The sequence below is a fragment of the Podarcis filfolensis genome (assembly GCF_964270895.1).
Source record: "Podarcis filfolensis genome assembly, chromosome: 3".
In the NCBI taxonomy this organism is placed as follows: Eukaryota; Metazoa; Chordata; class Lepidosauria; order Squamata; family Lacertidae; genus Podarcis; species Podarcis filfolensis.
In genome coordinates, this window is record NC_139606.1 from 63,797,420 (window position 1) to 63,812,234 (window position 14,815).

At 42.5% G+C, this 14,815-nt stretch overlaps 2 protein-coding genes across 2 annotated transcripts; one reads left to right on the plus strand and one right to left on the minus strand.

Moving 5' to 3' along the window:
• Positions 1-102: 102 nt before the first annotated feature.
• Positions 103-7,596, plus strand: ZC2HC1B (zinc finger C2HC-type containing 1B). Its single transcript, XM_083607844.1, has 8 exons — positions 103-254; positions 738-802; positions 2,163-2,282; positions 3,098-3,236; positions 3,955-4,085; positions 5,657-5,762; positions 6,836-6,908; positions 7,418-7,596. The coding sequence occupies exons 1-8, from the start codon at positions 218-220 to the stop codon at positions 7,440-7,442; spliced, it is 696 nt and encodes a 231-aa protein (XP_083463970.1). The 5' UTR covers positions 103-217; the 3' UTR covers positions 7,443-7,596.
• On the minus strand, positions 7,016-9,261 carry SF3B5 (splicing factor 3b subunit 5). Its single transcript, XM_083607862.1, has one exon. It carries the CDS (start codon positions 8,938-8,940, stop codon positions 8,680-8,682), a length of 261 nt encoding a protein of 86 aa, XP_083463988.1. The 5' UTR covers positions 8,941-9,261; the 3' UTR covers positions 7,016-8,679.
• Positions 9,262-14,815: the final 5,554 nt, after the last annotated feature.

Genomic DNA, 14,815 nt, shown 5'->3' on the forward strand with positions numbered 1-14,815 from the left:
GAAACAAATGTATTCAGAGTAGCTTAACTTCTTTTTTCATGTGCATCATTGCATGGTGGAGGGGTTGCATGTGTCATAATTGTTTTAACTGTCAGCCAATGACATTTAACTTGGGCTTTTACAAGTAAAGGAGCTAGATAAGCAAGAGTAAACTACCTGGTGCTCCTGTCTCCCTGAAAAGTATTAAAGGCAGAATTTAATATCATTGCACTATGAGATGAGTGTGATTCCTGGGAATAAAGCAGGAGCTGTAGGTATGTAATATTCTCAATCTTTACTTTGAGCTGTAAGTAACTTTTATCAGTGAATGGTTTTGCACAGGCTCTCTGCTCTTCATTACATTTAAGTAAATGTTTGTCCGTACTGGCTGATATTTGCAGAAGCTATTCATAGAAATATGTCAAACATGTTGAACAGACCACAGTCATGGAAGCTACCCTCATTCATGCAGTGAGTATGATAAGTAATACATCACTCAAAGTATTAACCTTGTAACATCCTTCTGGAAGCACCTTTTTTCATATGCAGACTTTCTGTCTAATTCTTTTTCTAACTTAATAAAGGGCTATTTATTGGCATGTAGCAGCATATACATTAAAAACAATATTAGTTGGATTAATATCACGAGAAGAGGGGAAGCACAATTGGAAGAGAAAAAATGAGATTGTGTGGATTTCTTGGATGTTAGAAAACCCTGGATAAGTAAGTAATAACTTGTATTCTTCCATTTCACACAGATGCTAGCAGCCAGAATTTGCTTTCTTGTGAAATCTGTGGAAGACATTTTACACAGGATGCACTGGTAAAAACAAGACAATTAACCACTGAATATATTTAGTGACATAAAAGCAACCTTAAGATAATTGACCAAGCAAGAATGGAAAATGACTCTGTTAATGAATGAATTCAGTAGGCTGGTTCACAGCTGAAGTTAACCTTACAGCAGAAGCTTTCATAGACTGCAGCTTTTAAGGAATTCAAAGCAGAAATAGCAACAGGCAAGTACTTGGAAGTACTTGTTAGTGTTTACAGTAAATATCCCTCATCCCTGCCTTTTATTCAATGCAAAGAGAAGAAAAATCAGTAATAAATGGAAGCTCTACGCATACCTCACGTATCTTAAAAACAATTCCCAATGTTTCCTTCACAACATTTTTACATATGTTAATGTGTTTCTCAGTCCCTTAGCTCTGGGCAGTTTGGACCAATTCAAGTTCATGTACTCAGGAATCCTTTTGAATATTGGATGACCATGCTACATTTTCACTTCCCATTTAAACTACCTTTAATTGCCACTCTTAGCAGCTGCCACCACATGAATATCAGTAAACACAAGAGCTGGGTCCCCCCCCCCCATTTACTTATTTTTTAATTTACATTTATGTATCATCTTTCCTGGGTCTCCCCACTCCATTCTGTCCTCACAACCACCTTCTGAAGTAGGTTAGACTGAGGAGACACCGTGAACTTCATGACTGAGTAGGGATTTGAACCTGGGCCTCCTGGGTACTTAGGTGTTCATATGCTTTCCTTCACCGCTTAGCTAACGTGCAATTAGCAAGGGGAATTCAGAGTTACAAGTTTTAAAAGTCCCTTGTTCAGGCCATTTTAAAGTGTCCAGGGTGGTTTATACATTATCCTCAAACTAGACTTTTGCCAAGCCACGCAGCCTTTACAAAGGCATTACATTGGACCCAGCATAAAACCAAACAAGAAAAACCGATGCTGCTTCTTTTTAAAAAAGTTTTTAAAATCCCTGTTTACAAGATTATATCCTTACAGGTGCAATAGCCTGAGCCAATCAAAGTTGAACAAGCCACTTGACTTGGTTGGCACTACAGCCAAATAATTACACCTCTGCTAGGGAAAACATGCACACCTACCTTATTAATATTTAACTTGAGAAAATGAGAAGGATCCCAGATTAGTCAAATTAGGTACCCACATTTATTCCATGTCCAGGATAGAATTCAGACACAGGTAATTAGATATACAAGTTAGGCATCATCTCCTTTGCTGACTCCCAAAAGCTTGGGCACACTAAATCAAGGCTTGACTTAATCATGCCTTTCATTCCTGGAACCCTACATTTAGAGCTCAGTATAACATAATTTTGATCAACCCTTATTTGGCAGACCTTTCTCTGTCTCTCTCCATCTTAGGCACGACATGAACCAATATGCAGAAAAGTGTTCAACAAAAAGCGCAAGCCATTTAATTCCTTGAAACAGCGACTGCAGGGAACTGACATTCCAACAGTAAAGAGGAAGCCACCCCTGAAGGTATTTTTGAATTAGGCATGCAACTCGACTCAAATATATCAGTTCAGGGATGTTTCACAAGAGTTGGGGGTGACTTACTTGCCAGACATAAGGACTGTGCTAATACATAGGGTTGAAATGTCCTGTAAAAGTTACTGTAGCACTGAGTCATAGATTATCCCTCTGACTCTGCTTCCCTTACATTGCCTACTAGGAAGTAAGTGCTTATTTCTTCTTCTTCCTCTTTACAAGCCCTCCAAGACTTCTTCATTCACTATGAAACTGCTTTTGGAACCATCCATTTGGGGCTCATATTAACATCTAGTTTAATTGCTATTTCCTGGTTCAGAAATAAAGATCCTAAGAATACATTATGCTTGCCTCAAATAAGAGGTGAGCATTGTGATTCCATGATTCTTCAACTCAAGATTAAGAAATTCATCTACTTGCCCTTACCCACCAGGCTCTCTAATCTCTTTCCATCTATACACAGGCTGCCATACCCTCCCTCTTCAAATTTTCCACCAAGCCCAGGCTTTGGCTCCCACCTAAATCCACCACGCTCCTACCCCAAAACCCATCCTTCCTACCCACTCATTTGTTAGAGGTGACACTGCCATAGTTATCTCCCCTCTTCTGCACCTGGCACAAGAAAACCAAGGAACTGTATTACCTGTGTTTAATAGATAATTAAACTTTATTATTGCTTGTTATTGTTTCATCATTATAACGCATTTAACATCTCTTGAAATTCTCTTTTCAAAAACAGTTTAGGACTATGTATCTATTAATGCACCCTCTGACTGAAAAATGTGATTCAAGTATTTCCTTTTCAGAGCCAACCAGAGAGAAAATCTAATTGGAGACAACAACATGAGGACTTCATTAATGCAATCCGATCAGCCAAACTTGCCACTATAGCTATGAAAGAAGGCCGCCCTCTGCCTCCGCCACCGCCTCCAACCATTAATCCAGGTTATTTACTTGCATTGAAGCTGTTCATCCTTGTTTAAAAATAAGAGGGTTGGCTCCAGGCTCACAGAGGGGCCAAAGATTCAGAGAAATCTCCTGCAGAGAGGAAGAGATATTCACTGCCTTCACCTGTGGGAACATCCCATAGATACAATTCTGCCCAAGGACAGTCTGGGTCTAACTCAGAGAGTCATTTGAACAATTAACTAAAACAGAGCTAGTGGATAGTACTGGACTTCCACTCAAGAGAATAATTTTCAACTCAGCTACTGTTTCAGTGGGAAGTCTCTCTCAACCAAATTTCTTCATCTGCAAGATAACAATCATAAGCCTGATTCACACATCATTCTAATTCAAAGCATGGCTCAGCATGAATGTGCAGGCTACTGGAGAGGAGATTGTGTCTCCTTTGCTCCCCCCCCCCAGTTGTTTTGCTACTGTGCAATGCTAAGCTAAACCACAGTTTGGCTCAGCATGTTGTCCCAGCCTAGGCTTATTTTAGCTTTCTCCAGCCTAACCACAAGCTGTAACCAAGCTGTCCTGTGGTTTATAGCTCATGGTTTGTCCAGGAGAGTTAAGCCATGAACCTGGATTCAGATGACAAAGGGAAACTGGCTCATTGTGGCATATTCACATTATTTATATATTTTATAACAGTGATGTTGTCTCCCAGGTACTATATAAATTGCTTTTATAACCCCCGTTCCTTTGTTATATTCAGATTATATTCAGTGTCCTTACTGCATGAGAAGGTTTAATGAGGCTGCAGCAGAAAGGCACATCAATTTCTGCAAAGAACAAGCAGCCAGGCGTGCATTTGCTCCAGGTCAGAAAGGATCCAAAGCACCCCCTGTAAGTAATTTTATTGTATTCAAGCCATTAGTCACATTTTTATCCCATCCTTCTTCCAGGGGCTATATAGAATAATAAAAACAAGGAGGAGCGCTGCCAAATGTATCTCCGTTAATTCTTTCACTTTCCCATGAATTCTGGAGAAGGGTTGCGGTTCAGTAGTGGAGTACCTGCTTTGCATGCAGAAGGTTCCACATTCATTCCCTGGCATGTACATCTGGAACTGGGAATATCACCTACCTGAAACCCTAGAGAGCCTCTGCCAATCAGTGTAGGCAGTAATGAGTCATGGTCCATGCCTAAGCGTATATTATATTATGGTCAATGAATACATGTTCATTGCAACATTATTTATTTTCTGCTAATTTTTGCCACGTCACTCTAAAAGTTCTACAGTACTCTTCTCCCATTAAAAGCAGAATGTAAAATGTTTCCAAATGTCACATTTTTTGAGCTATAGAAAAGACTGATGGATGAATAAACCAGTCAAACCAGAATTTGCAAACAACAAAAACCCCATAGGAAAATGTGCAGAAATATTTTAACCAACAGACTGGAGGGTTTTCACCTTTTTAAAAAATGCATAAATTATTTAGTCCCTGTAGGGCTGCTATAGGGGACGTGGGTGGCGCTTTGGTCTAAACCACTGAGCCTCTCGGGCTTGCCAAATGGAAGGTCAGTGGTTCAAATCCCCACAACAGTGAGCTCCCGTTGCTGTGTTCCAACTTTTGCCAACCTACAAGTTTGAAAACACACCAGTGCAAGTAGATGAATAGGTACCGCTGCGGCAGGAAAGTAAACGGCGTTTCTGTGCGCTCTGGCTTCCGTCACTGTTACGTTGCACCAGAAGTGGTTTAGTTATGCTGGCCAAATGACCTGGAAAGCTGTCTGGACAAACATCAGCTCCCTTGGCCTGAAGCGAGATGAGCATCACACCCATCACCTTTGACTGGACTTAACTGTCCAGGGGTCCTTTACCTGCCATAAAGCAATTTTTCTAAGGTTTTTTCTCCTCCAGTTTGTCTTGTTGAAAATTATGAGAGGTTTTGGGGAGAATCTAAGTACTCTAGCTAATACAGTGGTACCTCGGGTTAAGTACTTAATTCGTTCTGGAGGTCCGTTCTTAACCTGAATCTGTTCTTAACCTGAAGCACCACTTTAGCTAATGGGGCCTCCTGCTGCCGCCACGCCACCAGAGCACTATTTCTCTTCTCACCTTGAAGCAAAGTTCTTAACCCGAGGTACTATTTCTGTAACCTGAAACATATGTAACCTCAAGTGTATGTAACCCGAGGTACCACTGTACACAACTTCAGTTAGTGAAGGGCTAATGTGGTGTAGTGGATAGTGTTGGATCAGAGAAATGTTGGTTTGAATTCTGCTGCCCCACACTGCAGAATATTTGGGTAGTCAGCCACTCTTTACCTAAACATCATAGGATTGTTGAAGGATAAACATATGATAGTCCCAAAGCTCCTTAAGCTTTTTGGATACAAATGTGATAAATCAACTGTACTGCATAATGAATGTATGCTAAAACGTTATTTATATATTTACTGCGTATTTTCCAGGGCAAACAAGCAACTCCCAAAAAAGAACCAACCCTAACAAGTGCTGTGGGAACACTGCTTCAGAACAAGACACAGGAAGGCACTGATCCAAGCCAAGTAGTAATAGGTAAGTAGCAAAAATAACGTTGAATTAATGCTCAGAAATATTTGAGGGTCACAGAAATTATTCCTTTCAACTGCACCTCCCAAACTTTAACATTAAACCATTTCATTGCATTTCACATTCATTAGCTAGTATGCCCTATCGTGAAAACCACCCAGTAGAAGAGATTCATTTTTGCTGCTGTTGCATATTGCATGGATGCCTTTACTGTTCTGGTTAAGCCAATTTTGTAACCGTTAGAACTACTCTAACAGTATCATAGGGCTTAGTAGGTGAGTTTTCTGTAGTTTACGATGGCTTTATAGACTACTTTTGAACTAATAATTTATTAATTGATATGCAATATAATTTGCTTTTTGGATTTTTTTATGTAAACTATCTAGAGAACCTATTTTGGGGCTCAAAGGGCTAAGTAGGATAGAAATAATTCTAGAAACAGTGGAAGGGATATAGCATTTGGTTTGAAGTGAAATAAATATTCAAAATTATTCTGCTATATACTCTTGCCTTTGGTTTGTATTTTAAAACTGAGTTATGGAAAAGCCCACAAACTTTGACCAAGCAAACCTTAGCAAAGTGATCTTAAGACTGGAAATAATAACAGCCAAGCACTTTCAAAATGCAATGAAAGTTTAATGCTTAATGAACTCAGTGGAACTTACTTCTGAGCAAACATGTATAGCAGGGATGTCCAACACATCAATCACGATCTACTGGTTGATCCCTGTGAGGTTTTGGTAGATCGCTGGCCCCCTTCCGGCCCTGGCCCCTCTCCCTGCACAGGCCTCTATTGTTACAGAAGGGAAGCCGGAGTTAGTTAGTGGCTGCTTCTGTTCCTCCCTCAGAAGAGCTGCAAAAAATTCCCTAACCCTCCCTCCCAAAAAACGGGGGTAGATCACTGCCAGATTTTAATTCTGAAAGTAGATCGTAGTCTCTCGGGAGTTGGCCACCCCTGATGTATAGGAATGCACTGTAATTCTACAAATGAAATCAGTGCTTGACTTTTTCTGGACTATGCCCAGAATGTATTTTTGCAAAGGATTTTAAAGAGGTATAATTGATTTGTTATTTTTAAGGGCGTGCTGCAGAAACCTCTGGTGGAACGCTGCAGAAAAAAGCACCTGGAATTCCCTCTGGGAAGGAGCCTGGGTAAGAAACAAAGTATCTACATCCCTGGGTTTGTACATGAGTGATCCAATCTTAATTCTCTTAAAAGCCATGAAAAACAGTTGAGAAACAGACCAGTCAAGGAAAAATGACAATTCCAATGAACTTTTTATATAGTAGAAATAAGCTTGTAAAATGTGGAAATACAAAACTTACTGCAAGTGCCAGATACCTTAATGTAAACATGACATTTTGCTATTTGTATCCATTTATGCAACTCTCATTTCTTCAGCATATGGCCTACAATATCCATTTTAGTAAACAAAATCATACAAAATAACCATGTATTGCTATACCAGCATCTGTATCAGGGGTATAAAAATAGATCAGTTTCTCAAGGTTTTCTAGCTGAACTATTTCAACGTTGTCTTGATCTGTACCTTGAAACAGTCTTAACAGAGTCCACCTTCAGAGAAAAGAGAAACTTATACCATTGTATATGATCTGCTTTATTTCACAGCCCTCCTAAATTAATGTTTTACTGCTTTTAGGGTTCCAGTACAGGGCAAAAAATAAGGGTGGCATGTTGCCCCTTGCCTCTGAATAAGAGCACTTACTTTTTACAGCCCAGGAGTCCAGCAAACTAGTTCACCGATAAACATGTATCCTGTGTCTCATGAAACCTGTATGACTTTTTGAACTATGCAATAATAAAAGAAACATGATCAAATTCCTGGGAGTTGACTCAGTATTTGCAACTGGCATATATACAATAGCAGCAAATGGTTATGGATGATGGAGTCATATGCGCACACACACGTGCTGTAATTTTAAGTTCAAGCCAAGTGTTTCCTATTTGTTCACCATGACATCCCCCCCCCATTTTATTTAATTATTTCCCCCCTCATTATATTGGTTAGCTACATGTAACCACTGGGTTTTGCTACTAATGAAAGAAAAAAAATCAACAGACTAATCAAACCTAGGTGACCTTATGTGATGGCTGTTGAAAATATGCAATACATATGTTGTGCAGCCTCCAGTCATTTTAATGGTAATTAAAAGAGAGACCTACGTGAAGCAGAGTAACAGCAACCCTCAACTAAAAGTATGGGGGGGGGGAATCCATTGCTTCTGTACGTGTCCACAAATATTTGAGAGCAATTTCACAGCCACACTTAACGCTATAACATTTTGAAATGCAGAGCTACCTCTGTGCAGTCCTTTATAGATGAAACCCATGCAGGTCTACTCACAAGCATGCCCCATTGACTTCTCGAATGGGCCTCACTGGGTTCAACGGGACTTGCTCAAAAATACAGCCTGACTGACGTCTCCTGTATAAATTAACGAATCACCACAAAACAGATTAGAAGGCGGAGTGTGGTATTTATTAGAGAGTTGCCTAAATTCCTCCAAAAAAAGTTACAAAATCAAGAGTGTGGCGGAGGGGGGGGCGGGGACGCGTCGCCTTCAGGAGTCCTGCAGGCCTCTTCCAAGCAATTCACGCCGCCTCCGAGCAAGGGGAACCACCTGCCTCAGTCTCTCGCGCTGGACGGGCTTCTCACAGTTCAGGGCAGAATTGAAGGAAGTTCACAAGCCGCGCTCTCCGAAGGCGCCTGGGGCTCGAAAGGAAGTTGGCCTCGGGAGCGCAACAAGGGGACGGAGGAGCAGGGTTTGTTCCCGAGAAGGCGGCCTCAGGCAAGGGAAGAAGCCGCGTCCCGTCGGCCCTCCTCGTCGCGGCGCTTCCCAAAGTTGATCTCGCCCCGGCTGCCCTTTCCCGCCCCTTCTCTCCCGCGGGGCGCCGGGCGGCTCAGGCTTCGTCGGGCTTGTCGACGGGCGGCCCGCACGGCTGCAGCATCTTCTCCATGAGGTTGAAGCGGACGCGGGCCTTGCTCTCGTTCTCGGCGATGGCGAAGTAGTTGAGCAGGTCGAAGTGGCCCATGTAGGAGCAGTACGAGTCCCGGTGCTGGTTCACCAGCCACTCCCACTTGGTGGTGTCCGCGTGGCCCGTCCCGATGTACTTGGACTGCAGGTGCTCCAACTGGCTGTGGATCGTGTAGCGGTCCGTCATGGCGACGACGAGGAGGAGGAGGAGGAAGGCGGCAACCGAGGCGGCGGGGTCTCAAAGCCGGCAAAAGGGACGCAAGAGGACGAAACCGTATCAGCTCGACCGAATTGCCCGCCTCTGCCAGGCCGCCAGAAAGCACCTCACAAAATGGAGGCCGGAGGAAAAGGAGGGATCAGATACGCACTTCCTTTTCCGGATCGACCTTGGCGCTATTGCGGTATCTAGGTAACGTCGCTCTTGCATCGTAAACGTTCGCTCTCTATGGTCGCAACCCGCCGCGCCGAATGTGGGGCGGGCCTTGCTCACGGCGCAGCCAATGTTAGTCCTCCCTGCCTGTCTTTAAACGAATGAGGGAAATGCTTTCGTTTCGCCTTCACCGGGGTGGTTCCCTCCCCCTTGTTTGTTTCCATGTTGAAGGTCCGTGGGGAATCGCTTTTTCCAAAGGAGCGCTTCCTCAAGCCCTGTAGAAAGAATGCGAGTTTGTGCTCATTAAATAAACACAAGTTCATCTCTTTTGTACAAGGTTTATCAGGCTTAACAAACTGCATAGTCGGGAGAAGTGTGCATGCACACGAAAGCTCATACCAAGAACTAACTTAGTTGGTCTGCATAGTCGGGGTTCAGCCTCGGGTCATCCGAAGTAATAATGCGAAGGCGTGCCTCTGAGTACGCGCAGAGTCATTCCTCTCTCTAGGTAAGTGTAGTAATAATAATTTATTATCATTATTTATATCCCGCCCATCTGGCTGGGTTTCCTCAGCCACTCTGGGCGGCTCCCAACAGAATAATAAAAATAATAAAGCAATAAAATATCAAACCAGAGAGCAGAGATTGACAAACGAGGTGCCGCAGTTTTCCGACAGACTTGAGCGCCGAGCCCTTTCATCATCTAAATTACCCTATTTTGAACCTGGAGCCGAAATCAACCGTGATCACCGACCTTCCACCCGAATAGATGGTGAGCAAGACGAGGAAAGAGAGGTGACTGTGCCGAATCCCTCCCATAGGAAAATAACTTTTGCTTGTTTGTTCTGCTTGCAGTCGGTACTCTTAAATAAATTCCTGAAATTACTGTGTAGAGATTGGCTTAAAAATAATTGGAAGTTTGGCCTGTGCAGTTAATCTGAATGGCCGCTGGATGTCGTAGTAACCTATTCTGGAAAGTCAACTCATTTTTATTCTTGATAGCTGCTGCAAAAGCCAGCATGACGGCAACAGGGCGTTTCTAGGAATAGGGGTTAATGTGAAGGCAATGGCTTGAATATTTTATCCAAATTATGAAGTCTGTTGCATTACTGAGTCCTTTGCTAGTGAAGACACACATAATAAGTGTGACTGCAAAGACCAGTGGAATGAACACAGCGGAAGCCTTCCATTGTTTTGTTGACTGGGAATTCACCTTCAAATAATACTGAACATTTGCTGACATCACAGCAGTCCTTGGCTTTGGTTTGTTTTAAGAAAAAACTATTTCATCCAGGTGAAGTGGAATAAAATAAGGGGAAATGGGGATATAGGATTTTAATATATATTTCAATGAGTTTTCTAGTTTTTAGGATGTTCCTGATTCATAAACCAATCAACCCAAAGTCAAGGAAATACAGGGCCAACAGTTTTAAGACAGATGCAGTAGCCATTTTATGTGATTCCAAACACCCAATGGCAGACATTTAGTGATTGGTGCCCACAGCACTTCCTTAAAATTGCAAATGTGACCACTGGCCTCTTAGACACCCCTGCTATACTGGTATTTTAGAACATTTCACATAGCGATGTTTTCAAATTATTTTAGCTAATAAAACTTTCCAAAATGACTGATAATGCAACTCTTTCACCTGTCCATTCAGAAACAAGCCCTACTGAGTTCAATGGGATTTAATTCCAGTACAGTACTGGATTGCAGTTTCAGAAAGCAAGGAATTGAGCTGTAAGTTCCAGGCTTTCAGGTTAACCCACTAAATACCAAGCTGTGTTTTCCCTTCTTTAAAACAGTCTCAGAAAACACATAATGTCTAATGGGAATGTCTAATGGGAATTTCTGTGATCCCAAAAGTACTTTTGGGAGCCACAAAGATATCACCAGGTACTGCAACATTTACTTGTGTATGACATCTTCACACAGCACTTCCGTACGTCTGCATCTCAATGGCAATTCATTATGTATGCTCAACAACTGTTCATTCTGTGCACACAAACAGTGCACACAAATAGTTCAGCTGTATACTTGCACAGTTGTTCACATGTAACATTCAGTGAGTGTACAGTCTGTGTACACGTGCAATTAGTTGAACTAATACCTGTCACTTCATCACTAACATGACTGACCAGAATGCCTCAGCTGGAACAGCTGGAGCACAGATTGCTATTTGAAATTGGTAGGCAATCTTGATTTACCATTCCTATAATTAATCATTATCACATTGTATATTTGGCAAATTCCAAGTTGAAAATTCAAAATGGACGGTTATATACTTCCTGTGGCTCATACAGGCATTAATTTTACTGAGTCTTGGAAATAAACCACAGACTGAAGCCCAGCCTCTGCTAACATGCTGCCCTTCATATTTCTTGGGGTACAATTCCCAGCAGCCAGCTAGCATACCTGTTGGGGACAGAATGCCCCTGCCAGACATGGGCGGGCAGGTCTGGAGCTGCGGTACAGAAGCATGGCAGAAGTTCAAGAATCTGCTGTTGCAATCCTTTGCATCTGAGTCCCAGACTCCGGCTGAAGTGGCAAGTGACAGCCCTGTGGGAGGGAAACTTCTACATACTATCCATCAAGATAAGGATCTGGTGCAAGGATAGTAAAGTCAAAAAAGAGGGCTGGGTGATCTTTGTAAGTCAACGTACACATTGGGCAAAAGTTTTTATTTGAAAACTCATTGGGCGGTATTCAGCAAATTACTTGTGTGAGCGGAATGACTCAGATTTCGGGGGCACAGAAGGGAGGAGAATGGGGAAAGTCCTGTTGTGCAAATGGAAGTTGTTCCATTTGCACAAGGAGGTACTTCATGCTACACTGAATGCAACTCAATCCTATCTTCCATTTCTCAGTGTCTCTCATGTCACCCCCCCCCCCTTCTGACCTCACAGAAATTCAAGTGCCAGTTTCAGGGCTCTAGCAAATGGAGGTGGTTCGAGTCCAAGGCTTTAGCCACCAGAACCCACCAATCCTCTTCACCTCCTCATCTTATTTCCATAAGGAAACTAAAAAGTCCAAAACTGCCAGATGTGGGGGGATTGACTGCCCTACCTCTGGAACACATGGGTTCACACAACCTCAGATGCCACAACAACATTGGGACAAGATCAGGGCAGTTGTGATGTCAAAGCATTACATGATGGTGGTGAACATTAAACAGGTGCTAGAAATCAGGGCGATAGAAGCAGTTCTACAGGGCCAAAAGATTTAACTTCAATTCTTTCTTAGTTGGCCAAGAATAGCAGGGAGCTCAGGGTCATCCTTGACCTAAAGCAGCTAAGTGACCTAGTCCCAAAGGAAGAGGGATGTTCTGATGCAAACATGGAAATGGCTCATAGCACCCACAACAGAGGGCAACTTCATGGTGCCCATTTACCTGACAAATGGTTTCTGTGCTTCTGCTATTGCACTTCCAAGACAGAGCCCTACTCTTCAGATTCACTTCAGCATTTAGAGCAGTTACCAAGATCCTGGTAGCATTGTTAGCCCACCAGACTAAACAAAGGGTGGCTTATTCTATGTTCATACCTAGATGTCACACGGATCCACTCACCTTCCACAGAACAGAGCCTCTGGGGTGTGCCAATGACACTGGAGTGCCTCAGGGCACACAAGTTTGTAGTGAAGACTGCTAAAAGTGCTTTGGTTCCCATGCAAAACGCAGAGCGTCTGAGGGTCACTATAGACATGGTACAGTTCCAAGTGTCACTTTGGTTGGAGAGACAAAGGAAGCTATAGGTCTTGGTCCATGTTGTACTGGAAGGCAGAAGGCATGGCTCTGGCACAACGGCTGGGGATGGTGGTATTGTGCCAGGACCGGGGTGGTTGAAGTTTCATATCAGTGTTTAGATGTGAATCTAAATGTGAGATTATATCACTTATTAGATGTGAATCACAAAAACACAGAACAGGAGATAAAACACCAAGGAGCCCTTCTGCTGGTCCAAATTATCTGGGGAGCAAGTTAGAGGCACCTTACTTTTCAGCTCAGTCAAAAGTTGGTGGGTCCTGCTTCTTTCTGTGTGTGGGTGGAATCCAGTCCTGAACAGTTTTCAGAGTACCATCTGTGAGTCATGGTAAGTAATTTCCTTTTCCCTGTCAATAGCTCATCTGTCAAAATTAATTTTGCTACAATCCTGTTTCCAGTTACCCGGGAGTAAGCCCTATTTAATGCAAAGAGTTTTATCACTGAGTAGGCATGAATAGGTTTGCACTGTTCATCTGGCACAATCTGAGAGTCTTTCCATCTGTTACCTAAATGTAATTACCGAGCTTAGGGAATTCCACTCAAATATTGAAATGAAGATAGAATTGTTTTCAAACTCCAAGACAAGCAGTTGAGCTGCAGGTGGGTTGCCTGGAGAGTAGATGTGATTAATAAAAACAAACCACTAGGAAATTAACTTGATGGATGAGGAAGTAAGTACACTTGAAGGTTCCACAGGAAATATTGCTAAATAAGAGGGAAGGAAGAAAAAGTAGATTACACACTGGTGTGTTTGCAACTTGATTTTCAAAGGACTAAGGGCGTTTTCACAGGCGAAGCTTAAATTGGATTTTCCTTAAATATGTTTATAATGCAAATGCCACACAATTAGTTCAGGAGAGGCTAATAGGCACATACTAATTTTATATATGAAAGCACTCCTTGTGCATGGCTATACTGCAAAGTAAATCAGGAGCACCACATGACACGGATAGCAAGGAGAAAACTGAAATTCAGGGTGCATAAACCACAACAAAGCCTATACTGGAAAAGCTTCCCCCACCTACCACAGAAGAACTGGTCTGAGTCACACACAGCATAAGCACATGGCTATAGAGACTAAGGGACAACCCTTGGCTGCTAAACCTTAGGAAACCAGAGAGATACCTTATACCATACTTATATCCCTCTTATCCCTCTAGTTCAGCATCATCTACTGACTGGCAGCACTTATCCAGGGTTTCAGGCAAGAGTCTTCCCCAGCCCTGCCTGGAGAAACCAGGGACTGAACCTGGGACCTTTTCCATGCAAAGTATGTGCTCTGCCACTTAGCTACAACCTTACATGACTTACCCTGCAGTATGCTGTATTATCCCTGGGTTGTTCTGGACACAGCACAAAAAGATAGTTGGTTTCTGTATGATCCACTCCAGGCCAACCATAGATAGAATTGCCATCTGGCTGTTTTGCTATCACTTGGCTAGACTTGTTAATGCTTAAGCCAGCTGCTTGACATTGAGGAAGGCAGGAGAGGGAGTCTGGACTATCAGGCGTTCACATCCCCTTCAATGGATAATCATGACTCTGACATTGCTAAAATCAGACAGGGCACACAGGTACTGGGAATTATCATGTTAAGCAGATCAATTTGTTCTGTGTCGGTTCATGGTAACACTAATAATGGACATCAGGCAGCCTTGTGGACCACCGTTCTAGTAAAGCTGAGATTAGGGAAACCGTCATTTCAAATTCCTAGTGTAAGCACAGGCCTACCACTATTCATCAACATCTCTGCAAACATAAAGTAATAATATCTGTTCCACACTGTTATTGTTATCAAGTGCAGTAAAAGAATGAGGATTCCTTCATGCTACCTAAGACTAATTTAGCTCCATTAAAACTGCCTGAAGCCCATGATAAAAGTTGATGGAGAAAAAAAATGGATTGGCCTAACAAATTATAGTTTCCTG

Excerpts from the sequence above, each read along its gene's own strand:
- SF3B5 (XM_083607862.1), bottom strand. The coding sequence starts at position 8,940 with ATGACGGACCGCTACACGATCCACAGCCAGTTGGAGCACCTGCAGTCC.
- ZC2HC1B (XM_083607844.1), top strand. The coding sequence starts at position 218 with ATGAGTGTGATTCCTGGGAATAAAGCAGGAGCTGTAG. Across the intron at positions 255-737 it reads GAATAAAGCAGGAGCTGTAG|ATGCTAGCAGCCAGAATTTG; the intron begins GTATGTAATATT and ends CATTTCACACAG. Across the intron at positions 4,086-5,656 it reads AAGGATCCAAAGCACCCCCT|GGCAAACAAGCAACTCCCAA; the intron begins GTAAGTAATTTT and ends CGTATTTTCCAG.